Source organism: Bos indicus, chromosome 4 (assembly GCF_029378745.1).
Source record: "Bos indicus isolate NIAB-ARS_2022 breed Sahiwal x Tharparkar chromosome 4, NIAB-ARS_B.indTharparkar_mat_pri_1.0, whole genome shotgun sequence".
NCBI classification, from domain to species: domain Eukaryota; kingdom Metazoa; phylum Chordata; class Mammalia; order Artiodactyla; family Bovidae; genus Bos; species Bos indicus.
This window is the reverse complement of record NC_091763.1, coordinates 24050504-24075057: the sequence shown is the minus strand read 5'-3', so window position 1 is coordinate 24075057 and position 24554 is coordinate 24050504. Positions and strand designations below refer to the sequence as shown.

The 24554-nt window shown below is 37.1% G+C and overlaps 1 protein-coding gene across 6 annotated transcripts in view; it reads left to right on the top strand.

Moving 5' to 3' along the window:
- Positions 1 to 24554, top strand: part of AGMO (alkylglycerol monooxygenase) — a 408240-nt gene that overhangs the window by 201115 nt on the left and 182571 nt on the right. For all 6 annotated transcript variants that reach the window (XR_011566186.1, XR_011566185.1, XM_019958485.2 and 3 more), the window contains 2 exons: positions 36 to 118; positions 5914 to 6019. Coding sequence is in view for 4 of the 6 variants with exons in the window: in XM_019958485.2 (XP_019814044.1) it covers positions 36 to 118; positions 5914 to 6019 (189 nt within the window). In the remaining 2 variants the exon portion in view is untranslated. The remainder of the gene's footprint in view (positions 1 to 35; positions 119 to 5913; positions 6020 to 24554) is intronic.

The following is a 24554-nucleotide window of genomic DNA, read 5'->3' as shown; positions in this document are numbered from 1 at the left end:
TAAAGAATCCATTGGTCTCTGTGTTTGTTTGACAGGTGCTATCTCAGGTCACTCTCCTTCTGAGGGTTTGCTTCATTATCCTGACCTTGACCTCCATTGGATTTCTTTTGGATCAAAGGTAAAAAGTGAAATTCTTTCATCTTATGTAACTTTGTAATGTGATTTTTAAAATATTTGTGAAATTTTGAAATTCAGCAAACATTGGTTATCAAAAGAATATAGCTGAAACTGCAAATTCACACTTTCATTTTAAATGCAACAGACTAGTGGTTTGTCTGATTTTATATCAAGGGTTAATTATAAATCTAAGCCTTTTAGATGAAATTTAGGTTTTTCAAATATATTAAGAAAACCCACAAAATAAAATGATTAATTTGGCAAAGCATAGAGTATAACTCTGAGTACTTAATAAAATATAAAAAAGATTTTATTATTTTCCTTTGCTATTGAATAGTTCACAATATATGCCTAAATGTATGTATAGTTGTTTCTCGGTATCCATTAGAGATTGGTTCCAGAACCTAGCCCCTCATACCAAAATTTGCAGATGCTCAAGTCCTTCATATAAAATGATGTATTTATGCACAGAACCTATGCACAGGCTGCCATAAATTTAAATCATCTCTACTGCTACTGCTAAGTCACTTCAGTCGTGTCCGACTCTGTGCAACCCCAGAGACGGCAGCCCACCAGGCTTCCCCGTCCCTGGGATTCTCCAGGCAAGAACACCGGAGTGGGTTGCCATTTCTTTCTCCAGTGCATGAAAGTGAAAAGTGAAAGTGAAGTCGCTCAGTCGTGTCCGACTCTCAGTGACCCTATGGACTGTAGCCTTCCAGGCTCCTCCATCCATGGGATTTTCCAGGCAAAAGTACTGGAGTGGAGTGCCATTGCCTTCTCCAAAATCATCTCTAGATCACTTATAATAGCATTTATACTGCATTTATAATACAGTATACATTGTATTAGGTATTATAAGTGAAATCATCTCTAGATCACTTATAATAGCATTTATACTGCATTTATAATACAGTATACATTGTATTAGGTATTATAAGTGAAATCATCTCTAGATCACTTATAATACCTAATACAATGTATACTGCATTATAAATGCAGTATAAATGCTATGTAAATAGTTGCTGGCAGTGGCAAATCCAAGTTTTGTGTTTTGAAACTTTCTAAAATTTTTTTTTTAGGTTTATTTATTTATTTTTAATTTTATTTTATTTTTAAACTTTACAATGTTGTATTAGTTTTGCCAAATATCGAAGTGAGTCCGCCACAGGTATACCTGTGTTCCCCATCCTGAACCCTCCTCCCTTCTCCCTCCCCATACCCTCCCTCTGGGTCGTCCCAGTGCACCAGCCCTTAGATTGGTTGAATCTGAGATCCAAAACCCATGATTATGGAGGGCCACCAGTGTATTTAAAGTTGATGTTCTTACCCTCATACAGTACAGTATGAAATATGTATTTATTTTTATCATTTATTTTGTTTGGCTTTTCATCCCTACTTTGTTATACTAGAAATAAAATACATACTGAGCCACAGAAAAGAAAAATAGAAAAACTGAGTCAGAAGACAATCTGAAATAATAACCAGATCCAAAGCATCAGGATCACATTTTAAGGATCACAATTCTATTGTTTGTATATACTTACTAAAATGATCAATCAGCAATATCAACAGTATACTGCTTTTTAATATAGACTTTTTTATTTCCATGGATACAAATAAATAAGCTGAATAGCAGGCTATAGATTTTATTGCAATGTATCCTAGGGTATAGTAAGTTATGGTATATGTTTATATAAATGTCTCCACTGCCTTTGGCCTTATTTAGGAACTTATACTGGATATAGGTATGTCATAGTAGAAAGGAAGTGAAATGTTGAAAATTTTCCTTCGAAACTAAGAACCAGTTAGATATGTCTGTTATTTAATGCTGGGCTGGAAACTGTCAGTGGAGAAATGAAAGAGAAAGAAAGAAAAGGCATAGAGATTTGAAAGGAATTAATAAACTAATTAGAAAATTAATTTATATTAATTAATCTAGAAATCTGAATAGTGAATTAATTAGAAAATCGAAGGAATCTATCGGGAATGTATTCAAATTAATGGATGAATTTAGGGAAAGTTTTAAATAAATTATCAACTATATTTTTACATACTAGAAAATATAAAAAGTTTATGCAAAAGATCAAATATATCAAATACAAGAAAAAAACAGTCCTAAAAAATGAGTAGTATATTTCTAAACCATACTATAAAACTACTGAATATTATGAAAAATAAAGAATTAAAAAATGGAGAGATACTATATTCATAGATTGGAGTACTCAATTTTGTGAAGATTACAATCACAGCAGTTGGTTTACATACTCAGTGCAATTTGACTTAAAATTATAAAAGGTTTCTTTCCTGTAGAATTTGACAGACTCTTTCTAAAATACATGTATATGGAAATGCAAAGGCCTAATAATAGCCAACACAGTCTTGAGATTTTTTTTTAATGGCAGGAGCTGAGCTACTGGCTATCAAGATATATTATAAATCTATAGTAATTAAACATGTTTTATTGGCATAAAGGTTAGAACAGAGAATCTGGAAACAGATCTATGCATATATAAAGACTTGATTTCTGACAAAGTCATCCCTGAAGAGCTATGGGAAAAGGAAAACGCTGTCTTTTCAGCACATGGTCTTAGAAAAATTGGATTTCCACATAGGAATAAGAACAATAAACTTGACAAATAATTCACTCCATAAAAATTAATTCTGGTTTCAGGGGATTGTAGACTTTAAAGTGAGAGGAAAGTCAGTACATATTCCAGCGGATAGCATAGTAGTATATGTCTATTACCTTGGAGTAGGTAAAAATATTGAATGGTCCACAACAATCCATAATATAGATAAAATTGGTGAATTAGGTTATAATAATATTATGAATGTCAGTTCTTCAAAAATTAACCCTTAATAAGGCAGTAAAATGGAGAAGGAAATGGCAACCCACTCCAGTGTTCTTGCCTGGAGAATCCCAGGGGCCGGGGAGCCTGGTGGGCTGCTGTCTATGGGGTCGCACAGAGTCAGACATGACTGAAGCAACTTAGCAGCAGCAGCAGCAGCAAGGCATTAAAAAAAATCAATTTTTGAGGTAGGAAAAGCTGTTTGCAATTTTTTATAAACTTCAAAGATCTTATGTCAAAAATGTCTAAAATTAAAAATATTGACAATACAAGCTGTGAAATGCTTATACTCTGCAGAAGGTGGTTTATATTGGGATACTTAACTTGAAGAATGTTTGAGTATTTCATTAAATTTGGCTGTTCAATCCCAGGTGTATACTAGCCAGTACACCCAAAGGCATATAAAAGAATGTTCAGAAAGCATTGTTCTTAATAAAAAATGTGGCCAACAATCTAAATGTCCTTCCCGAGGTGAATGGATGTGTGAATATTGGTCTGTTCACACAACAGAATACTATGCACAAGTGAAGAATGAGCTGCTGCTATATGCAGAAATGTAAATGTATCTCACTAACAATACTGATTAAAAGATACTAATACAAAAAAAGTGCACATGATTCTACTTACAAAAAATAGAACAAAAAGATAAAAGTAAAACATAGTTTTTAGGAATTTATGCTAAATCAATAAAAATGTCAATGAAAAGGTAGGAGATGGTATGAGTACCATAAACGGTAAACAACAGCTAGTGATTCTTTCTGCAACAGAGGGAGGGTGGAACACTGAGGAGGTGAGATGTGCCTAGGGTGCTGATACTGAGTGCTGTTTATATGGTTGTTTATTTGTTGAGAGTCATTGAGCTGTATATTTCTGTTTTGTGTGCTTCTTCCTATGTATGTTTTAATTCACAATATTGCCAGTCCAGGTTCCATGCAGGATACAGGATGCTTGGGGCTGGTGCACTGGGATGACCCAGAGGGATGGTACGGGGAGGGAGGTTGGAGGGGGGGTTCAGGGTGGGGAACACATGTACACCCGTGGCGGATTCATGTTGATATATGGCAAAACGAATACAATATTATAAAGTAATTAGCCTCCAATGAAAATAAATAAATTTAAATTTTTTAAAAAGACCATTAGTTCAGTTCAGTTCAGTTCAGTCGCTCAGTCGTGTCCGACTCTTTGTGACCCCATGAATCGCAGCACACCAGGCCTCCCTGTCCATCACCAACTCCCGGAGTTCACTCAGACTCATGTCCATGGAATCAGTGATGCCATCCAGCCATCTCATCCTCTGTCGTCCCCTTCTCCTCCTGCCCCCAATCTCTCCCAGCATCAGAGTCTTTTCCAATGACTCAACTCTTCGCATGAGGTGGCCAAAGTACTGGAGTTTCAGCTTCAGCATCATTCCCTCCAAAGAAATCCCAGGGCTGATCTCCTTCAGAATGGACTGGTTGGATCTCCTTGCAGTCCAAAGGACTCTCAAGAATCTTCTCCAACACCACAGTTCAAAAAAGGCCATAGAACACAATTAATAAAAAATAAATTGTTTTAAAATAGAAATTTTATTTTCTGTTTTATCATTGAAAATTACCCAAATATCAATTAGAAAATAGTTTACAGTGATAATACAAAATTATTTTACAAAGGGAAAAATGTCTTAACTTTTTGCATATACATAAAATCATACTGCTGCTGCTAAGTCGCTTCAGTCGTGCCCGACTCTGTGTGACCCCATAGACAGCAACCTCAGGCTCCCCCGTCCCTGGGATTCTCCAGGCAAGAACACTGGAGTGGGTTGCCATTTCCTTCTCCAATGCATGAAAGGGAAAAGTGAGAGTGAAGTTGTTCAGTCGTGTCCAACTCTTAACAACCCCATGGACTGCAGCCTACCAGGCTCCTCCAGCCATGGGATTCTCCAGGCGAGAGTACTGGAGTGGGTTGCCAGTGCCTTCTCTGAAAAAATCATACTACTGTATTCTAAATTACTAAATAAAATATAGCTATATTATAATTATATTAGTTCAATAATATTTTATTAGAAAATGTACCCATCATAAAAATACCATTTGCTTTTTATGAAAATATTTAATTATACAATAAATGTTGGTTGAATTCATTGTGAAGCTTATTTGAATCTGATAAAGCAGCTGTTCACTACTGCTATTATAAGGCAATTTTTAAATGCCTATATATGACCCTCAACTTTGTTTTAAATACACATACCTATTTTATGTATGTCAGAATTTGAGTTTCAAGAATTCTGTATTATAAAGAAAACAGTCATCACAAAATTATTGACAAAGATCTATATTCATGCTACCTATAATATCAGAATTAACAACATATTATCATGTTCCCGATATTTCACTATTCAAGTATTCATTATTTTATTTTATTCTATTATTTATTTTATTTATTATTTATTTTATTTATTATTATTTATTATTTATTTTATTCTATTATTCATTTATTTTATTCTATTATTTTAAAGTAGTTAACTATATCAGCCCTCCTAAGAAGTCAATTATTAAATGAATGAAGTATTAAGATATTGGATGAGTGAGGGGAGTCTACTCTCTAAACCCTAGAAATTTAGTTGTCGAATATTTTATTTATTAGTTGAAAATGTTTCACCCCAATTCATCAATGCTCAAACTAAGTAATACATTGATCAATAATAGATGTTCTTTAAAAAGACGCATTTTGTGTCTTAGTTTAATGCCTGTTTACGAACAGCTTCAGAGGTATATACTCCTCAAATATATTAAAATACTAGGTGTTTTTTGAAAATGATAACAATTTATCAATTATTAAAATAATCAGTGAATTATTAACAATTTATAATTATGAACATAAATATATTAATAAACCAATACATTTTATTATATAACAGGAAAATAAAGAACATTCAAAGGTAATGCATGTAAATGACATTTTATTTCAGACGTAAGGCAGCTGTTCTGGAAACTTTCCGTTGCTTGGTGTTCCTAATGCTCTGTAGATCAGGTCATCTGAAGCCTTGCCTCTCTTCTTCGTCATTTGCTTTTGAGGTAAGATGTTTGCTTTAGATAGCTGTGGCAGGATTAAAAATTGGTTGCGTATTTCACTCATCCATTCAACAGTGTTGTCTGTTTATTCTGTGACTGTTACATGTGGGGGATTTTTACCCATTGACTTATAGTATTTACTTGTTGTGTTGCTCAAGCTAGTTAATATTGTTGAGTCTCAGTTTTTTGTTCTCTAAATTTGGCTTGATATCATCAACCTTCATAAAGCGGTTGGACAAATTGCGTCACATGATGTTTATAAAGAAATTAGGCCATATAGTTTTTTCTCAACAAGTAGTAAAAGTGATTTTTACAAAAACGTTCTTGGCAGAGACTGTGCCATTTGAAACTTTTCCTTTTTAGGCTCTTAAGTGAAAATTGTGATTAAGATATTTTGTCCAAAAAAAAAAGAGAGACATTTTGTCAAGTACCTGCAAATTAAAAATTCTTTAGAAATAATATCATTAATGTCATTGAGATCTTTCTACAACTGAAAATATGTTTAATTTGACCTTGTGTTTTTAGGAATAAAACTTGTCTTCTAAAAACTACATAGAAACTTTGAATCCATATTTATGACTTCAGATCTTAGGTGTCTGTTTAAAATGTTACTTTTATCACTAATGCTTTAATGGACAAAGTTTTAGTCTTTTAAATTTAAGGTTATATCATTTAACTTTGGTGCTAAGAAACCTGCCAACATCCCTGGAATGTGTGTTGTGTAACCTTATTTAAGCATGAAACATAAATGCTAACATTTTCTCCAATGTTAATGGAAAAATTGAAGTAGACACTTTCATAACTGAGTAACAGTTATAAGTTTGGACCAACTGTTTGGAAGAGAATTCAGTGATATGTGTCAAATTGCAAATACTTTTACCCTTTGATCCAACACTTCACTCCTAGGAATTTATGCTACACAAATGATATGCGTGTGTGAATTAATGTATATGGAATATTAGTCATTTGTAATGGAATGCTGAAAACAGTCATTAACAATCATTAATGTCCTATTAAGCCATTAATAGGAAACTGCTTAAAAATTATGGTTAACATAATGAAGAATACACATTTGGCAGTGGAAACAGGGAAGTCTTTAATACCAGTATGGAGCATTTATTAAAAATACATATATATTTGAGCTTGCTCCATCATATGTATGGCCTTCCATACTGGCTCAGCAGTAAAGTGTCTGCAATGCAAGTGATTCAGGTTTGATCCCTGAGTCAGGAAGATCCCATGGAGAAGAAAATGGCAACCCACTCCAGGATTCTTGCCTGGGAAATCCCATGGACAGAGGAGCCTGGAGGGCTACAGTCCATGGGGTCGCAGAGTCGACATGACCTAGCGACTAAACAACAATAACAACAGGTGTGTGTGTGTGTATGTAAATATATATATATAAAATGGAGAGAGAGAAAAGAGAGAGAGAGAATAAAACAGGATACAGGAGAGTCTGTGAAGTATGTGAAGCGTGCTGCCATACAAAGCGCATTGTATAAAAATGAGGAAGGGAGTAATATGCATATAAATATTTTTGTATGTTTGCAAATATTTCCAGAAATATAGTCAAGATTCTAATAAATGGTTGCCTGTGAGAAAGTGAACTGTGTGGCTTGAAGAAAGTACTAGAGGAAAGATTATTCATTAAGTTAATATTTTTGGTACCTTAAACTTTCTGAACCATGTAAATATATTTCTATTTCTAAAAGTATCTGAATTAAAAATGATGAAGCATTAAATCTTAGAATCGGTATATTAGATATCATCTAATCTATGTATTTAAATAGGTGTTAAATAAAATTTATACATCTACATATATTTTGTTTCTTGAGGTTACAACCCAAAATTGAAATGAAAAACTGTACATGTTTAATGAAGTTTAGAAATATAAATGCTGAAAAACGTTAAAATCTAAAATCATAGCATTTTCACGTTCTGTAGAAGGGAAGATATTCTAATTGTAGGGAGGAAGCAGAGTAATTCCACTTAATAAACCTACTCTTGGGTATATTGTGATAGTTTATCTTAAATGCTCCAAAACAATGAGACAATGTAGGTTCTTAAGTCATCCATGTTGTAAATGTGAAAATATATGATTACAAAAACACTGGGGTTTTTGATGGTGGGATGGTGAAGGATCCAACTTTGGACTGGGATGAAATGCTATCTCTTCACTTAAGTTAGTCAGTAGGTGAAAGTGAATGTTAAGACTTTAGCCACATTGTCTAAATTTGATTCCTGGCTCAGGAACTTACTGGCTGTGTGTGTCCCTGCACAGTTACTTGATCACTTAAAGATTCTTAGCCTTAACTTCCTCATCTGTAAAGGGAGAAACTAATAATGTCTATCAAATAGGGTTTTGAGAATTAAATGTGACAATCTATGTAAGAAATTTAGTACAGTGCTTAGCACATAGTATGTGCTTAATAAACGTTCAGCTCAGTTCAGTTCAGTCACTCAGTTGTGTCTGACTCTGCAATGCCATGGACTGCAGCACACCAGGCCTCCTTGTCCATAACCAACTCCTGGAGTTTACTCAAATTTATGTCCATCGTGTCGGTGATACCATCCAACCATCTCATCCTCGGTCATCCCCTTCTCCTCCTGCCCTCAATCTATCGCAGCATCAGGGTCTTTTCCAGTGAGCCAGTTTTTCACATCAGGTGGCTAAAGTACTGGAGTTTTAGCTTCAGCATCAGTCCTTCCAGTGAATATTCAGGACTGATTTCATTTAGGATGTACTGGTTGGATCTCCTTGAAGTCCAAGGGACTCTCAAGAGTCTTCTCCAACACCAGAGTTCAAAAGCATCAGTTCTTCAGCACTCAGCTTTCTTTATAGTCGAGCTCTCACATCCATACATGACTACTGGAAAAACTGTAGCTTTGACTAGATGGACCTTTGCTGGCAAAGTAATGTCTCTGCTTTTTAACATGCTAATGTTAGGTGCTATTATTATTATTTTATATGAACCTAAGGATCCCTTGAAATAATCCTTTTGCTTGTCACAAGATCCAAAATCAAGTTTGGAAACAACTGACATGGGGTTTGGAAGAAGCAACAATGTTGACCATAAAATTATGGTTATGAGTTCTTAGCTTGATACTCACTTTGTTGGACATTGGATTTTGTGCCCCAGATCGTTTACCTATAAGATAGGTTTAATGAGAACTAATGTGCATGGAACTTATACTATGTTCTAAATGGCATATTTGCATTATTTCATTTAGTCCTCATATCAAACTCATGATGTAGTAACTATTATGTATTTTTATAATGGCAAATGGAGTAACAGGTTGACTCACTGTCTGAATTCACATAGGTAGTATGCAAAGAAGTTAGGATACAATGCAGGCAGTCTGACACCACAGCTCTTGACCACTGAGCAATGCTTTCTTCTGTGTATGGACAGCAGTACTCAGCTACCTAAAGGGGTTTAGATGAAATTTCAGATGCAATGTAGCAAAAGTACCTTGAAAAATGTGGAGAGCTAAAAGGTCTTATTGATTTAACTGCAAAGTGTTTTGAAAAGACTCATAGTGTGAAAAAGTTGCCCCTGAATTATCTTTGGTTTATGATTCAAGAAAGGGAGAACCATGGCAAAATATTTCCAGAAAGGCACACACCTGGCCACTTCTTCAAGAGCAGGTATTGCCTGCGATTTGCCACTAAAACATGTCCTTAAAGTGGTGTAATAATGATATCTACACCATGTGGCTCAGTGGAAAAATTGAATGACACAGAGAACATAGGAAGCACTTGATACATTTTAGTTATCATTATTCATATTGCTATTATTGTTATAAAAAGTATTTGCACTACTGGTATCATCATTAAAATATATATTTAACCACTGAATTTCCAAGATTAAACCTGAATAAGTCTTCTGTGACTAGAGGTCAATAACTAGATGGTAAAGACTACACAAGTATTTTGTTATCAACATTTTGTACCTGGCGATCTGTTTTAAAGTTCAAAAAATTAGAAACAGTTAGCAATTCTTATGTCTTAACTGTGAATTTGAAATTTGTGTTTTCCTCACACTTTTATATCTTAGAAATTTATGTACATCTTTGCAATTTATCAGAGTTTTACTAAACCAGTTCTTTGCACCCACAAACTGTACAGAAACCTAATGCATGGCTTCAGTGACTCCATTCAGTATAAATTAGGAATGAGTGACAGGAATGATTATCCTACAAGGACACAGTGTTCTCATCAATTTTCCTTGAATCTATCACTAGAATAACTGACATTGAAGTAATTAATCCTCTCTTTCTTTTATAAATCAGTGTTGTATAAATTGGCAACATCAGCTAGTAGCTCTATGACTTCTATATTTGTCTCAACGACTGGTGGCAGGTTGTTATATTGCTTTATTATGTAAGCCAAATTTCATAGGTGTGCATGACAACAGTTCTGTACTAAACAGGCATACTGCCGGTCACACTTACAGCTAAAAACTCATGTACACAAGCATGCACAGACTGGAGAACTGACCTTAAATTATTTTTCACTTAGATTGTAAAAGAGCTCTTAGGTAATTACAAGTCAGAAATACAAAGGAAAATTTGAATCTGATCCTGTGACTTCCTATGGAAGTTTTTGTCCTCTTTAGCTTGGATCCACAGAACATTAAGTACGGGTGTGGTTCTCTTGGTATTTATAAATAAAATTTACTGCTATACCAGTACACAGTTGTCTGTCTAGTTTTTGCAGTGATGAGTCTGTGCCCTTGTACATTTCTCTTTGGATAGATCAGTCAGTATCTTGACTGACTCACATAATTTTTTCTTCAAAACTTGCTGCTTTATGGATACGATATTTGACATGAAAGCAATCCCTTCATTCTTTTCATCCCTCATTGCTCACTCAGATAAGCACACACATTTTTTTTTTTCTGTTGACTCAGGTCTAAGATCACCTGTGGACTTGTGATAAATTTTATCAGTAGGTTTAAAGGTGTCTAACCTTACAGACACTTAAAGAGAAGATAGCAAAGTGAAAGATGAGTAGATATTTTGATAAGTATATAGGTATATAAGATAATGAGAAATACTTGTTTCATATATTTTGATACTATGTATATTTTGTTTCATGTAACTTTTTATTTAATTAAGGAGATAGTTTACAATACTGGGGAAAAAAAACATTGAAGTCACACAAATCGAAGCTCCAGCTCTGCCAATTGGTTTTATGACCTTGAGTGATTATCTAAAATAACCACACCTTAGTTCCCTCCATGAAAAAAGAGAATAAAAAACATATGAAAGTTGATTTCTATATTCAAAGGAGTAAGAAGATAGTCTGTAAAACTACCATAATATCTGGCATGTAAGTAATAATTGTATAACTTATCTATATATACATATAAACCACATACATATATTTAAAATAATATTTTGAGGACTAGGTTATTTAAAGCAATGAAAACATGAACCTGATAATATCTGCTTATTCAGATCAGATCAGATCAGTCGCTCAGACGTGTCCAACTCTTTGCGACCCCATGAATCGCAGCACGCCAGGCCTTCCTGTCCAGCTCAACTCCCTGAGACTCACGTCCACTGAGTCAGTGATGCCATCCAGCCATCTCATCCTCTGTCGTCCCCTTCTCCTCTTGCCCCCAATCCCTCCCAGCATCAGAGTCTTTTCCAATGAGTCAGCTCTTCGCATGAGGTGGTCAAAGTACTGGAGTTTCAGCTTTAGCATCATTCCTTCCAAAGAAATCCCAGGGCTGATCTCCTTCAGAATGGACTGGTTGGATCTCCTTGCAGTCCAAGGGACTCTCAAGAGTCTTCTCCAACACCACAGTTCAAAGCATCAATTCTTCGGCGCTCAGCCTTCTTCACAGTCCAACTCTCACATCCATATATGACCACAGGAAAAACTATAGCCTTGACTAGACGAACCTTTGTTGGCAAAGTAATGCTTCTGCTTTTCAATATGCTATCTAGGTGGTCATAACTTTCCTTCCAAGGAGTAAGCGTCTTTTAATTTCATGGCTGCAGTCACCATCTGCAGTGATTTTGGAGCCCCGAAAAATAAAGTCTGACACTGTTTCCACTGTTTCCCCATCTATTTCCCATGAAGTGATGGGACCAGATGCCATGATCTTCATTTTCTGAATGTTGAGCTTTAAGCCAACTTTTTCACTCTCCACTTTCACTTTCATCAGGAGGCTTTTGAGTTCCTCTTCACTTTCTGCCATAAGGGTGATGTCATCTGCATATCTGAGGTTATTGATATTTCTCCTGGCAATCTTGATTCCAGCTTGTGTTTCTTCCAGTCCAGCGTTTCTCATGATGTACTCTGCATGTAAGTTAAATAAACACGGTGACAATATACAGCCTTGACGTACTCCTTTTCCTATTTGGAACCAGTCTGTTGTTCCATGTCCAGTTCTAACTGTTACTTCCTGACCTGCATACAAATTTCTCAAGAGGCAGGTCAGGTGGCTGGTATTCCCATCTCTTTCAGAATTTCCCACAGTTTATTGTGATCCACACAGTCAAAGGCTTTGGCATAGTCAATAAAGCAGAAATAGATGTTTTTCTGGAACTCTCTTGCTTTTTCCATGATCCAGCAGATGTTGGCAATTTGATCTCTGGTTCCTCTGCCTTTTCTAAAACCAGCTTGAACATTAGGAAGTTCACGGTTCACATACTGCTGAAGCCTGGCTTGGAGAATTTTGAGCATTACTTTACTAGCGTGTGAGATGAGTGCAATTGTGTGGTAGTTTGAGCATTCTTTGGCATTGCCTTTCTTTGGGATTGGAATGAAAACTGACCTTTTCCAGTCCTGTGGCCACTGCTGAGTTTTCCAAATTTGCTGGCATATTGAGTGCAGCACTTTCACAGCATCATCTTTCAGGATTTGGAATAGCTGAACTGGAATTCCATCACCTCCACTAGCTTTGTTCGTAGTGATGCTTTCTAAGGCCCACTTGACTTCACATTCCAGGATGTCTGGCTCTAGGTGAGTGATCACACCATCGTGATTATCTTGGTCATGAAGATCTGTTTTGTACAGTTCTTCTGTGTATTCTTGCCATCTCTTCTTAATATCTTCTGCTTCTGTTAGGTCCATACCATTTCTGTCCTTTATCGAGCCCATCTTTGCAGGAAATGTTCCCTTGGTATCTCTGATTTTCTTGAAGAGATCTCTAGTCTTTCCCATTCTGTTGTTTTCCTCTATTTCTTTGCATTGATCACTGAAGAAGGCTTTCTTATCTCTTCTTGCTATTCTTTGGAACTCTCCATTCAGATGGTTATATCTTTCCTTTTCTCCTTTGCTTTTCGCTTCTCTTCTTTTCACAGCTCTTTGTAAGGCCTCCCCAGACAGCCATTTTGCTTTTTTGCATTTCTTTTCCATGGGGATGGTCTCGATACCTGTCTCCTGTACAATGTCATGACTCTCATTCCATAATTCATCAGGCAATCTATCCTTCAGATCTAGGCCCTTAAATGTATTTCTCACTTCCACTGTATAATCATAAGGGATTTGATTTAGGTCATACCTGAATGGTCTAGTGGTTTTCCCTACTTTCTTTAATTTAAGTCTGAATTTGGTAATAAGGAGTTCATGGTCTGAGCCACAGTCAGCTCCTGGTCTTGTTTTTGCTGACTGTATAGATCTTCTCCATCTTTGGCTGCAAAGAATATAATCAATCTGATTTCGGTGTTGACCATCCGGTGATGTCCATGTATAGAGTCTTCTCTTGTGTTGTTGGAAGAGGGTGTTTGTTATGACCAGTGCATTTTCTTGGCAAAACTCTATTAGTCTTTGCCCTGCTTCATTCCGTATTCCAAGGCCAAATTTGCCTGTTACTCCAGGTGTTTTCTTGACTTCCTAGTTTTGCATTCCAGTCCCCAAAATGAAAAGGACATCTTTTTTGGGTGTTAGTTCTAAAAGGTCTTGTAGGTCTTCATAGAACTGTTCAACTTCAGCTTCTTCAGTGTTTTGATTCCAAAAGAACATGCCATGTCTATAAATTTAGACCTCAAAAATTTTTTTAATCTGATTTACACTTTTTGTTGAAATCATTAAGATGGAAGCATATCACTGTAAAAATGTTACTGGCTCAGTCATGTCCGACTCTTTGCAAGCCCATGGACTGTAGCCTTGTTCGTGGAATTCTCCAGGCAAGAATATTGGACTGGGTAGCCATTGTCTTCTCCAGAGGATATTTATGACACAGGGACAGAACCTGGAGCAGATCCTTTACCATATGAGCCACCAGGGAAGCCCCATCATTTTTAAATTGTAAACAAATTTGTATCTGCTGAAGATGCACACAAGAGGTGGGTAGGATTTGAACAAGCAGAGGAGAAGGTGAAGAGCACTTGACTGACTGAAGGGAGATTACAGGGAAACATCTGGAAGCAGGGGTGACCATGAACGATCTGAGTGGTGAGATGAGCCTAGTAACAAAAGCCTAGATAAATAAATCCTTGCAGAAGACAGAACCAGCTTGCCTAATGCTCTAAGTGACAAAAAGAAACGTTTATTCAATATTCACTGATTGCCTGGGCTGGGCAAAGCACAACAAAAGCCTTGTTTATGTGGAGCTTGATTTTAATAAGTGTAGTGTTAATTTTTGATTTCTGGAAAAACTTACCACAAATGTAATCACTTAATACTAAACACATTGACTGTCTAACAGTTTCCAGAGATTGGGAGGTCAGGCACTGTTTAAATTTCATACTCATCTCTCTGCTCTGGGTCTCAAAAGGCTGCATTGCAGGTGTCGGCTAGATTATGTTATCATCTTGCGATTTAACTCTGGAAAAATCCACTTCCACCTCTCTCAGTTTGTTGACAGAATTCATTGCTTTGCACTCGTATGACTTAGGACCTCACTTTCTGGTGCTTTTCACTGGAGGCTGCCCTTGAGGTCCCCGAGGCCGCCTGTGGGTCTTGGCCATGTGGGCTTCCTCCACATGACAGTCTACTTCATCAGGCTGCACAGAGAAACTATCACTTCAGGGAAGGCTCAGACCCTCTTTTAAAGGCTTTCACCTGTTACAGCTGGGCTCATCCAGGATCAGTTCAGTTCAGTCGCTCAGTCATGTCTGACTCTTTGCGACCCCATGGACTGCAGTACGCCAGCCTTCCCTGTCCATCAGCAACTCTCGGAGCATACTCAAAACTCATGTCCATTGTGTTGGTGATGCCATCCAACCATCTCATCCTCTCTTGTATCCTTCTCCTCCTTACTTCAATAGTTCCCAGCCTCAGGGTCTTTTCCAATGAGTCAGTTCTTCGCATCAGGTGGCCAAAGGATTGGAGTTTAAGCTTCAGCATCAGTCCTTCCAATGAATATTTAGGACTGATTTCCTTTAGGATGGACTATTTTGGATCTCCCTGCAGTCCAAGGGACTCTGATGAGTCTTCTCCAACACCACAGTTCAAAAGCATCAATTTCTTAGTCACTCAGCTTTATTTATAGTCCAACTCTCACATCCATACGTGACTACTGGAAAAACCATAGCTTTGACTAGATGGACCTTTGTTGGTAAAGTAATGTCTCTGCTTTTTAATATGCTGTCTAGGTTGGTCATAGCTTTTCTTTTAAGGCGGAAGTGTCTTTTAATTTTATGGCTGCAGTCACCATCATCAGTGATTTTGGAGCCTCCAAAAATATTTCCACTACTTGCCTTCTTGCTTGCTGAATTCCAGGCATGTGCAGTGCTCTAGGAATGTGCTCACTCTACCCTGTCTTGAAACTTTGCTCTTGATTTTGCCTTTACCTGTTCTTTCCTAGGAGTCCACCTGTCCTTCCCCTCATATCAGGTCTGAACTGAAATGCCACCAGCATTCCTTGGGAACCATTTTTGTTATTAATTTCTAATTTTGCCTCCTCTGCTCCTGACTTGTTTTTCACTTTAGTATTTATCATTATCATATATATATATATATATATGTTTTATAAATATATATATGTTTTATAAATATATATATTTATAAAATTCAGAAAACAAGAAGGAAAGTAGTGGAAATATATATATATATATAAATGTGTATAATATTAACACCCACAGTGTTCTTGCCTGGAGAGTCCCAGAGACGGGGAAGCCTGGTGGGCTGCCGTCTATGGGGTCACACAGAGTCGGACACGACTGAAGTGACTTAGCAGCAGTATATATATATATATATATATATATATATATGCTGTATTGTTATTGTCTGTGTACCTTCTCTAACTGTGACACTCAGAACCTTGAGTGGCCCCATGATTCCCGCCACTGCTGTTTATGAACTGTCAGCCTGTGTACTCCCCTCCCCAGAACGTGGGTGAGACTTATGGATGCTTCTGGCCAATAGAATATGGTCAAGACAATATAGTCAAGACTCTTTAATACCTATTTATTGATTCAGTAACTATTCAGTGGACACTGACATTCCCTACTTGATAGCTGTTACTCACCAAAATGGAGGAGAGCAAGTTGCTGGAATTTTCACCTGACATAGAATTCTGAATTTTGAGTGACTTCAAATGACCAGTCATAGGTAGTCAGAAGTCCCTTGTTATCCAAATGGTTGATTAAAATACATGCATCAGAAAGTGAAGAGAGGCTTAGCAGTTCTTGGTATCACATTCCATAGGTCTCCCTTTCTTCTCTTTTTTTAAAGTAACATTCAACCTTCTTTGGTGTTTAAGTTATCTATTTCTATGTAAAAAATAACCCAAAACTTAATGGCTTAAAATGATGAAGATTCATTATTTCTCACAGTTCTGTGGTATTTCCACTGCTGCTTTAATGTAAACTCATTCATCAGATTATATGCAGCTTAGGGGTCAGCTGTGCTGGACATACACAAGGGTTACATGAGGGGGCACCATTCTGGCTGTTAGTGGGAACACCTTTATTTTCACTCCATGAGACCTCTCACTCTGTAGTAAACCAGACCAGGTTTTTAATGTGGCAGTTTCAGGTTCATGACAATGGAATCTGCCACACTTCTTGGAGCCCAGGCTCTGAAACTCAAAAAGTGTCATTCCTGCCATATTCCATTGGTCAAAGACCATCACCAGGCCAGTCACTGTTCAAGGACTGGAAAAATAGACTCCATCTCTTGATTAGAAGAATAGTCAAACATGTAAAATATCATGTATGAAATGAGACGCCAGTCCAGGTTCGATGCACGATACTGGATGCTTGGGGCTGGTGCACTGGGACGACCCAGAGGGATGGTATGGGGAGGGAGGAGGGAGCAGGGTTCAGGATGGGGAACACATGTATACCTGTGGTGGATTCATTTTGATATTTGGCAAAACTAATACAATTATGTAAAGTTTAAAAATAAAATAAAATTAAAAAAAAAAAGATCAAATTGAAATAACTTCATGTAAAAAAAAAAAAGAGTATGCATGGATTTATGGCCATTGTCCAGTCTACCACACATGAGTTTTATGTTATTTAACTTTATCTCACAATGATGATTGGTATATCACAGGACATAGACATGTTTGTCTGAAGACATCTTAGTTGATTTTTTTTCAGCTATACACCTGGCCTTATAATGAATGTAAAGAATAGACTGCACCCAAATTTTAATTATGAAATACATGCTGCTGCTGCTGCTGCTGCTAAGTCACTTCAGTCATGTCCTACTCTGAACAACCCTATGGACTGCAGCCCACTAGGCTCCTCCATCCATGGGATTTTCCAGGCAAGAGTACTGGAGTGGGGGTGCCATGGCCTTCTCTGGAAATACATGCTAGTCTACCATAAACTTAACTTATTGATTTAAGGGGGAAAATAACACGCATGTATACACACACACACTGACTTATGAACATTCATAGTATACAGTCTTGACTAATCTATTTTAATATTATTCAAGCCTCAAATATTTTATCAACTATACAGAGTTTGCATTTGTGAATTATAGCTCTGTTTTAAATAATATTTTATTCATATCAACTCATAACTTTCCCCATTATATAGTATTTATTATACACTAAATCATATAAAGTAGCTTTTAAAAGACAATAAAATTAAAGCCACCCACCTTAAAACTAAACGTTACAATACCAGTGAGGTATTATTAACACCATGACCTGCTACCTGGGTGATCCTGCTCTAGTTCACACTCCCACACATGCTGCCATCGTTCTGTACGGTGTGTTTACGTTGCCATGGTTGTTTCTATACCAACCCCAATTTTTCCATATATTCTTGAATTTATTAACTAAAGAATATTTAATTTATTTAAAAACTTTTTGAGTATAATACAATGATACCATATTATACATAGTTTCCTGCAATTTCCTTTAATTTACTGAACATCTTCTTTGTAAAACGTATCCTTTTAGTTGCAGTGGTTGTAGATTATATACATGTTATATAACTATATCCAGTATCTGTTCTCCAGTGTTTGCTTCCAGCTTTTACAATGCTACAGGGAAAATCCATGCACACATCTAGTGAATGTGAAATATATAGAGTTTCTCTAGGGTTATACAGCTGGATATGGAATTGCTGGATTATAGGAAATGTAGCCTGATTACATTCTTAAAGGAATGCAAATTTGTTTTCCAAAGTGATTTTAAAATTTACCACTGAAAGAGTATACATTCCCTCTCCAAAACTGAAATTGTCAGATATCTTAACTTTTGTTCATTTTGGACATTAAATGATTTCTCATTATATTCCTAATTACTATTCTCTTGCTTATTACTGAGGATGGCCATTATTCCATCTTTATTGGTTATTTATGTTTTCTTTTCCAGTGATATGCACTTGTATGTCATTACCCATTTCCCTATTCAGTTGTTATTTAGTTCTTCTTTTAAGAAATTCTATGTAGGATACCATTCCTTCATCACATTTGTTAAAAAGCTTTCCCTAGCTTGTAGTTTGTCTCACTGCCCCTGTATTGAACTCAGATGGATTTTATTTCCATAGAGTGAAAGTGAAGTCACTCAAGGTGTGTCCAACTCATTGCAACCCCACGGACTGTAGTCTGCCAGGCTCCTCCCTCCATGGGATTCCCCAGGCAACAATACGGAAGTTGGTTGCCCATATAATTGTATACTACCTCCACACATAAAAATGGTACTACTAAATCATTCATTATTACTAATTCAGATGAACATATACTTTTTTCCCCACACATAGTGCTAAATATATCCAGCTACAGTTCTTCTTGTAACTACTAGCATAAGTCTATATAATCTTATCTATAATTATGAAAAGATATAAAACTAACATATGATGTGAACTTTAATTCCACAAGCATGACTTATTTATCAACGTTTATTGCCTATCTAAGTTTTAAATACATCTATCAGAATTTCTTGTATCCTATTTTAGGAGACAGTACTCAAACTTAAAATTAATTCAAAATCTTTACATCATAGCAAAACTGCTAAAATGTACTGGAAAGCTTCTGTATCTATGACGCTATGTTACAGAGAATATGCGGCTTCTATTAAACAATGCAATTATTAGCCATTACTTTCTGTTCAGTAGCTATTTATCTCTGAGCTTCCCTGGTAGCTCAGTCAGTAAAGAATCTGCCTGCAGTGCAGGAGACCCGAATTCTATCCCTCGGTCAGGAAGATCCCCTAGAGAAGGAAATGACAATGCACTCAAGTATACTTGCCTGGAAAATCCTATGGACAGAGTAGCCTGGAGGGTTCCAAGAGTTGGACACAACTTAGTGATTAAACCACCACTAGCTATTTATCCAGAAGGTAAATGTAAGCTGCTTCACCAACCAGATCACAGTTCCAGAAAGTAAAACCTTGTGTACTCTGTGAATTAAGAAATTTGAAAACTACTTACATGTGACATATAAGAGAATATGTTTTATAGGACATTAGAGAGTTTTATGTTGAGGAAAATATGTGACAGCCACAGAATAGAATAGAGTAAACACACATTGATATTATTAGCAAATTTCCTTTAGATTTTTTTGTGTGTTCATATAATAAACTTGGATTGTGTGGTTCACAACAAACTGTGGAAAATTATTAAAGAGATGGGAATACCAGACCATCTGACCTGCCTCCTGAGAAATCTCTATGTAGGCCAGGAAGCAACAGTTAGAACTGGACATGGAACAACAGACTGGTTCCAAATCAGGAAAGGAATACGCCAAGGCTGTATATTGTCACCCTGCATGTTTAACTTCTATGCAGAGTACATCATGAGAAACACTGGGCTGGATGAAGCACAAGCTGGAATCAAGATTGCCGGGAGAAATAGCAGTAACCTCAGGCATGCAGTTAGATGACACCGCCCTTACGGCAGAAAGCGAAGAACTAAAGAGCCTCTTGATGAAAGTGAAAGAAGAAAGTCAAAAAGTTGGCTTAAAACTCAACATTAAAAAAACTAAGATCATGGCATCCAGTCCCATCACTTCATGGCAAATAAATGGAGAAGCAATGGAAACAGTGACAGACTTTATTTTGGGGGGCTCCAAAATCACTACCGATGGTGACTGCTGCCATGAAATTAAAAGATGCTTGCTCCTTGGGAAAAAAGCTATGACTAACCTAGACAGCAGAGACATTATTTGCCAACAAAGGTCTACCTAGTCAAAGCTATGGTTTTTCCAGTAGTCACGTATGGATGTGACAGTTGGACCATAAAGAAAGCTGAGTGCTGAAGAGTTGATTTTGAACTGTGATGTTGGAGAAGACTCTTGAGAGTCCCTTGGATTGCAAGGAGATCCAACCAGTCCATCCTAAAGGAAATTAGTCCTCAATATTCATTGGAAAGACTGATGCTGAAGCTGAAACTCTAATACCTTGGCCACCTGATGCAAGGAACTGACTCACTTGAAAAGACCCTGATGCTGGGAAAGATTGAAGGTGGGAGGAAAAAGGGACAACAGAGGATGAGATGGTTAGATGGCATCACCGACTCAATGGACGTGAGTTTGAGTAAGCTCCTGGAGTTGGTGATGGGCAGGGAGGCCTGGCGTGCTGCAGTCCATGAGGTTGCAAAGAGTCAGACACAACTGACCGACTGAACTGAACTGATAATAAACTTTTCCATTTTTCTGTCTTCACCTCTAATTCAGATTAAGTATTACTTCCACTTTCTTTTGACGTTTTTATTCATTAACTTTCCCTTATATTCCTTGTATATTTAGTATCTAAAGATATGCATATTTGAAGGTATATTATGACACACAAATAGCAAATACTCTGCTGCAGGTCCTGTGCAGAGAGCTTTATGTGTGTAAACTCATTCACAGTGCATATGTATCTCTCATGTCCATTCATTTACAGTTTTATAAGAGTATTTAAAAAACATTTAATGCATTGAATGCAGAGCAGGCTAAGTAGCAAGTGAAAATAAACTAATTAAGATGATTTATATGAGGCCCCTTTGAAGTGAAGTTGTTCAGTCGTATCCAACTCTTCACGACCCGTGGACTGTAGCTCACCAGTCTCCTCTGTCCATGGGATTCTCCAGGCAAGAATACTGCAGTGGGTTGCCATTTCCTTCTCCAGGGGATCTTCCTGACCCAGGAATTGAAACTGGGTGTCCCACATTGCAAGCAGACACTTTACCGTTTGAGCCACCAGGGAAGCCCCAAAATTAAGAGGTATAGATATCTTATATTTTACCCGCCCGTCCCTTTTCCCTTAGGCTTTTATTTAAAAAGTATAAGCATGGACATCTAACAAGTATGGTTGCTTTTGCAAATACTATAACTTCAAGGTCATTTTCACCATCAAGCACTTTTTACCCATCTTTTAATATTATGTATATTATGAAGAATGTTATTAATAATTTTATATATTTCTGTTAACTTATACTCAAATTATCAGAGCATAGGTGTTTCAAGGAGAATTTTATCTAAGAATATATTGTTTTTTATAAACTATATTTTACAATGCATTTCTCTCTGTATAGTTTTTGTGTCTTTACTTGGTCTTGATTTTCTGCCTGCTTAACTTTTCTTGTTTGAAAATAGGAGTGCCCAGAATAGATTAACCACAAGAGCAAATATGTTGAATTTTTTTCCGTATCACAAACTTTGGAATTCCGAGTGACTTCTAAAATTGATACCATCTCTCTTAATCATATTGCTTAGATAAAAACAGAAGTATAGGAATGTTAGAAGTCTAGCATTTTGCATCGCCCCTCCCTGGTTCCATGGAACCAGTTTCCGTCCTGGTGAGTCACATAATTCTACATTTTTCATGGCTATCCTTTTACCTGCCTTATTTGTGGGTATAATCTACCAATGTCAGCATAGTGAATTACGAGCAGCAGCTTAAGGTAAACATCATTTACTCATAAGAAATTATTTCCACATCACCTTGGTTTTTGACTTGGCATTAAGAAAAAAGGAAAAAAAAAAGAAATCCCGTCCCTTTTTATAATCACCTGTCATACATTTGAAATAACAAAGAGCCTCGAATTCTGCCTTCTCTAGCCTGAGTGTGCCATGCGCTGTGCTATGATTTATGACCTGAGCATCCAACACCCTCCATGCACTAACAAGACTGCCCGCTGCTTTTGAAATGTACCCCCCCCGCCAATGAAAGCAAACACAGCCTTGTGTTATAAAGCCTTGTCTGCATTCAAGGAATTAAACACACATGAGTTCTAATTTTTCGTCTTCTTTTGGCATTGCCTTTAAAAATGGCTAAAATAAGATCCATGGGTGAACAGGATTTCATATACTAGATGAGGGCTCTAAGGGGAATCCTGACCCCAAGAAAAAGGTGCAGGGATATTTGGCAGAATGTCAACATGGTTTCCACTAGAACATGACAGAGACTCATTATGGGCTTGCTGTTGCCTGTGAGCTGGTTTCACTACCATCAACTATGAGGCCAGAATGCCTGGTTCCAGATGCTCTTGCCAACTGACCGTAAAATTGCTGTGCATTTCTGGCCAAACCTGAGATTTTAAAAACTCCCCTCCCCCTCCCCTCAACACCCTAACCCCCAATTCCCTCTAAAAAGCTGCTCATTATTCTTCCTTTGCCCCCTGATCTCAGCAAAAGAAATACTTCTGGAATCAATTAGAAATGTCTGCCCTTGATGAGGTTTGCACGTGAGTTTGGAGTTGTGAGGCTTTGATAGCGGCAGCCAACAGCTGCAGTTTCAGGTGGTAAAATCTAAGAAGGAATTTTCCAGGGTTTATTTACCATCATAAAAATTTTAAAAATAGGCAAGACACGTTAGGAGACCGACTCCTATGCCTTTGAAAGTGAAGTTAAATTTGGATCTTATATTTGTTTTATCCACAATGAACAAGCTGGAGCTCCGATAGGGGGTATCTTTTCATTCCTTTAATAGATTGTGCCAAATGATTATAAATTCTGGCGATGGGGATCTCCTTTCTGAAGGTAATAGCAAAAGAACATCTGTTATTTCTTCTGACAAATTAATTGTTTGAAAAGTAAAGATAGCCAAGGTTAACGGAAATCAGAACCCACCTTATGAATATAAGGTGAGTTAGTGTAATACATTTGCCTATACTTTTTCTCTCTGGCTATATGTGTATATAAATTATTTTATAAAAAAAACTGCAGTAAGAACTTTTTCCTTTATAAATATAGTCATTTGGTAAGTCTTTGTTAGTTCTTATTTGATAAGATACGATCAGCTTCTTTTTTTTATTTATGTGTTTAACTAAATCACATCAGCTATTTGAGCATGAAAATGAAGTGATTTTTCTAAAGCCAAACTAAAAGGCATAGTAACACGGGTATCCAAATTATCACCTGGCACAAGTCCTTTTCCTTCCTTGATAGGCTTCCTGGAAGCCTGCTTTTGTTTCTCCCACTGTCTAAAAAGCAGAAAAATTTCAGGCACTTAAATTTTCAATCATGCCTTTAAGAAATGCTATCAGACTTTTGTTTTCCTCTATGGTGGTGGCCCCATCACTTCATGGGAAATAGATAGGGAAACAGTGGAAATCGTGTCAGACTTTATTTTTTGGGGCTCCAAAATCACTGCAGATGATGAGTGCAGCCATGAAATTAAAAGACGCTTACTCCTTGGAAGGAAAGTCATGACCAACCTAGAGAGCATATTCAAAAGCAGAGACATTACTTTGCCAACAAAGATTCGTCTAGTCAAGGCTATGGTTTTCCCTATGGTCATGTATGGATGTGAGAGTTGGACTGTGAAGAAGGCTAATAAGCGCCAAAGAATTAATGCTTTTGAACTGTGGTATTGGAGAAGACTCTTGAGAGTCCCTTGGACTGCAAGGAGATCCAACCAGTCCATTCTGAAGGAGATCAGCCCTGGGATTTCTTTGGAAGGGATGATACTAAAGCTGAAACTCCGGTACTTTGGCCCCCTCATGTGAAGAGTTGACTCATTGGAAAAGACTCTGATGCTGGGAGGGATTGGGGGCAGGAGGAGAAGGGGACGACAGAGGATGAACTGGCTGGATGGCATCACTGACTCGGTGGACGTGAGTCTGGGTGAACTCTGAGAGTTGGTGATGGACAGGGAGGCCTGGCGTGCTGCAATTCATGGGGTCGAAAAGAGTCGGACAAGACTGAGCAACTGAACTGAACTGAACTGATGGTGGTGGTGGTGGTGGT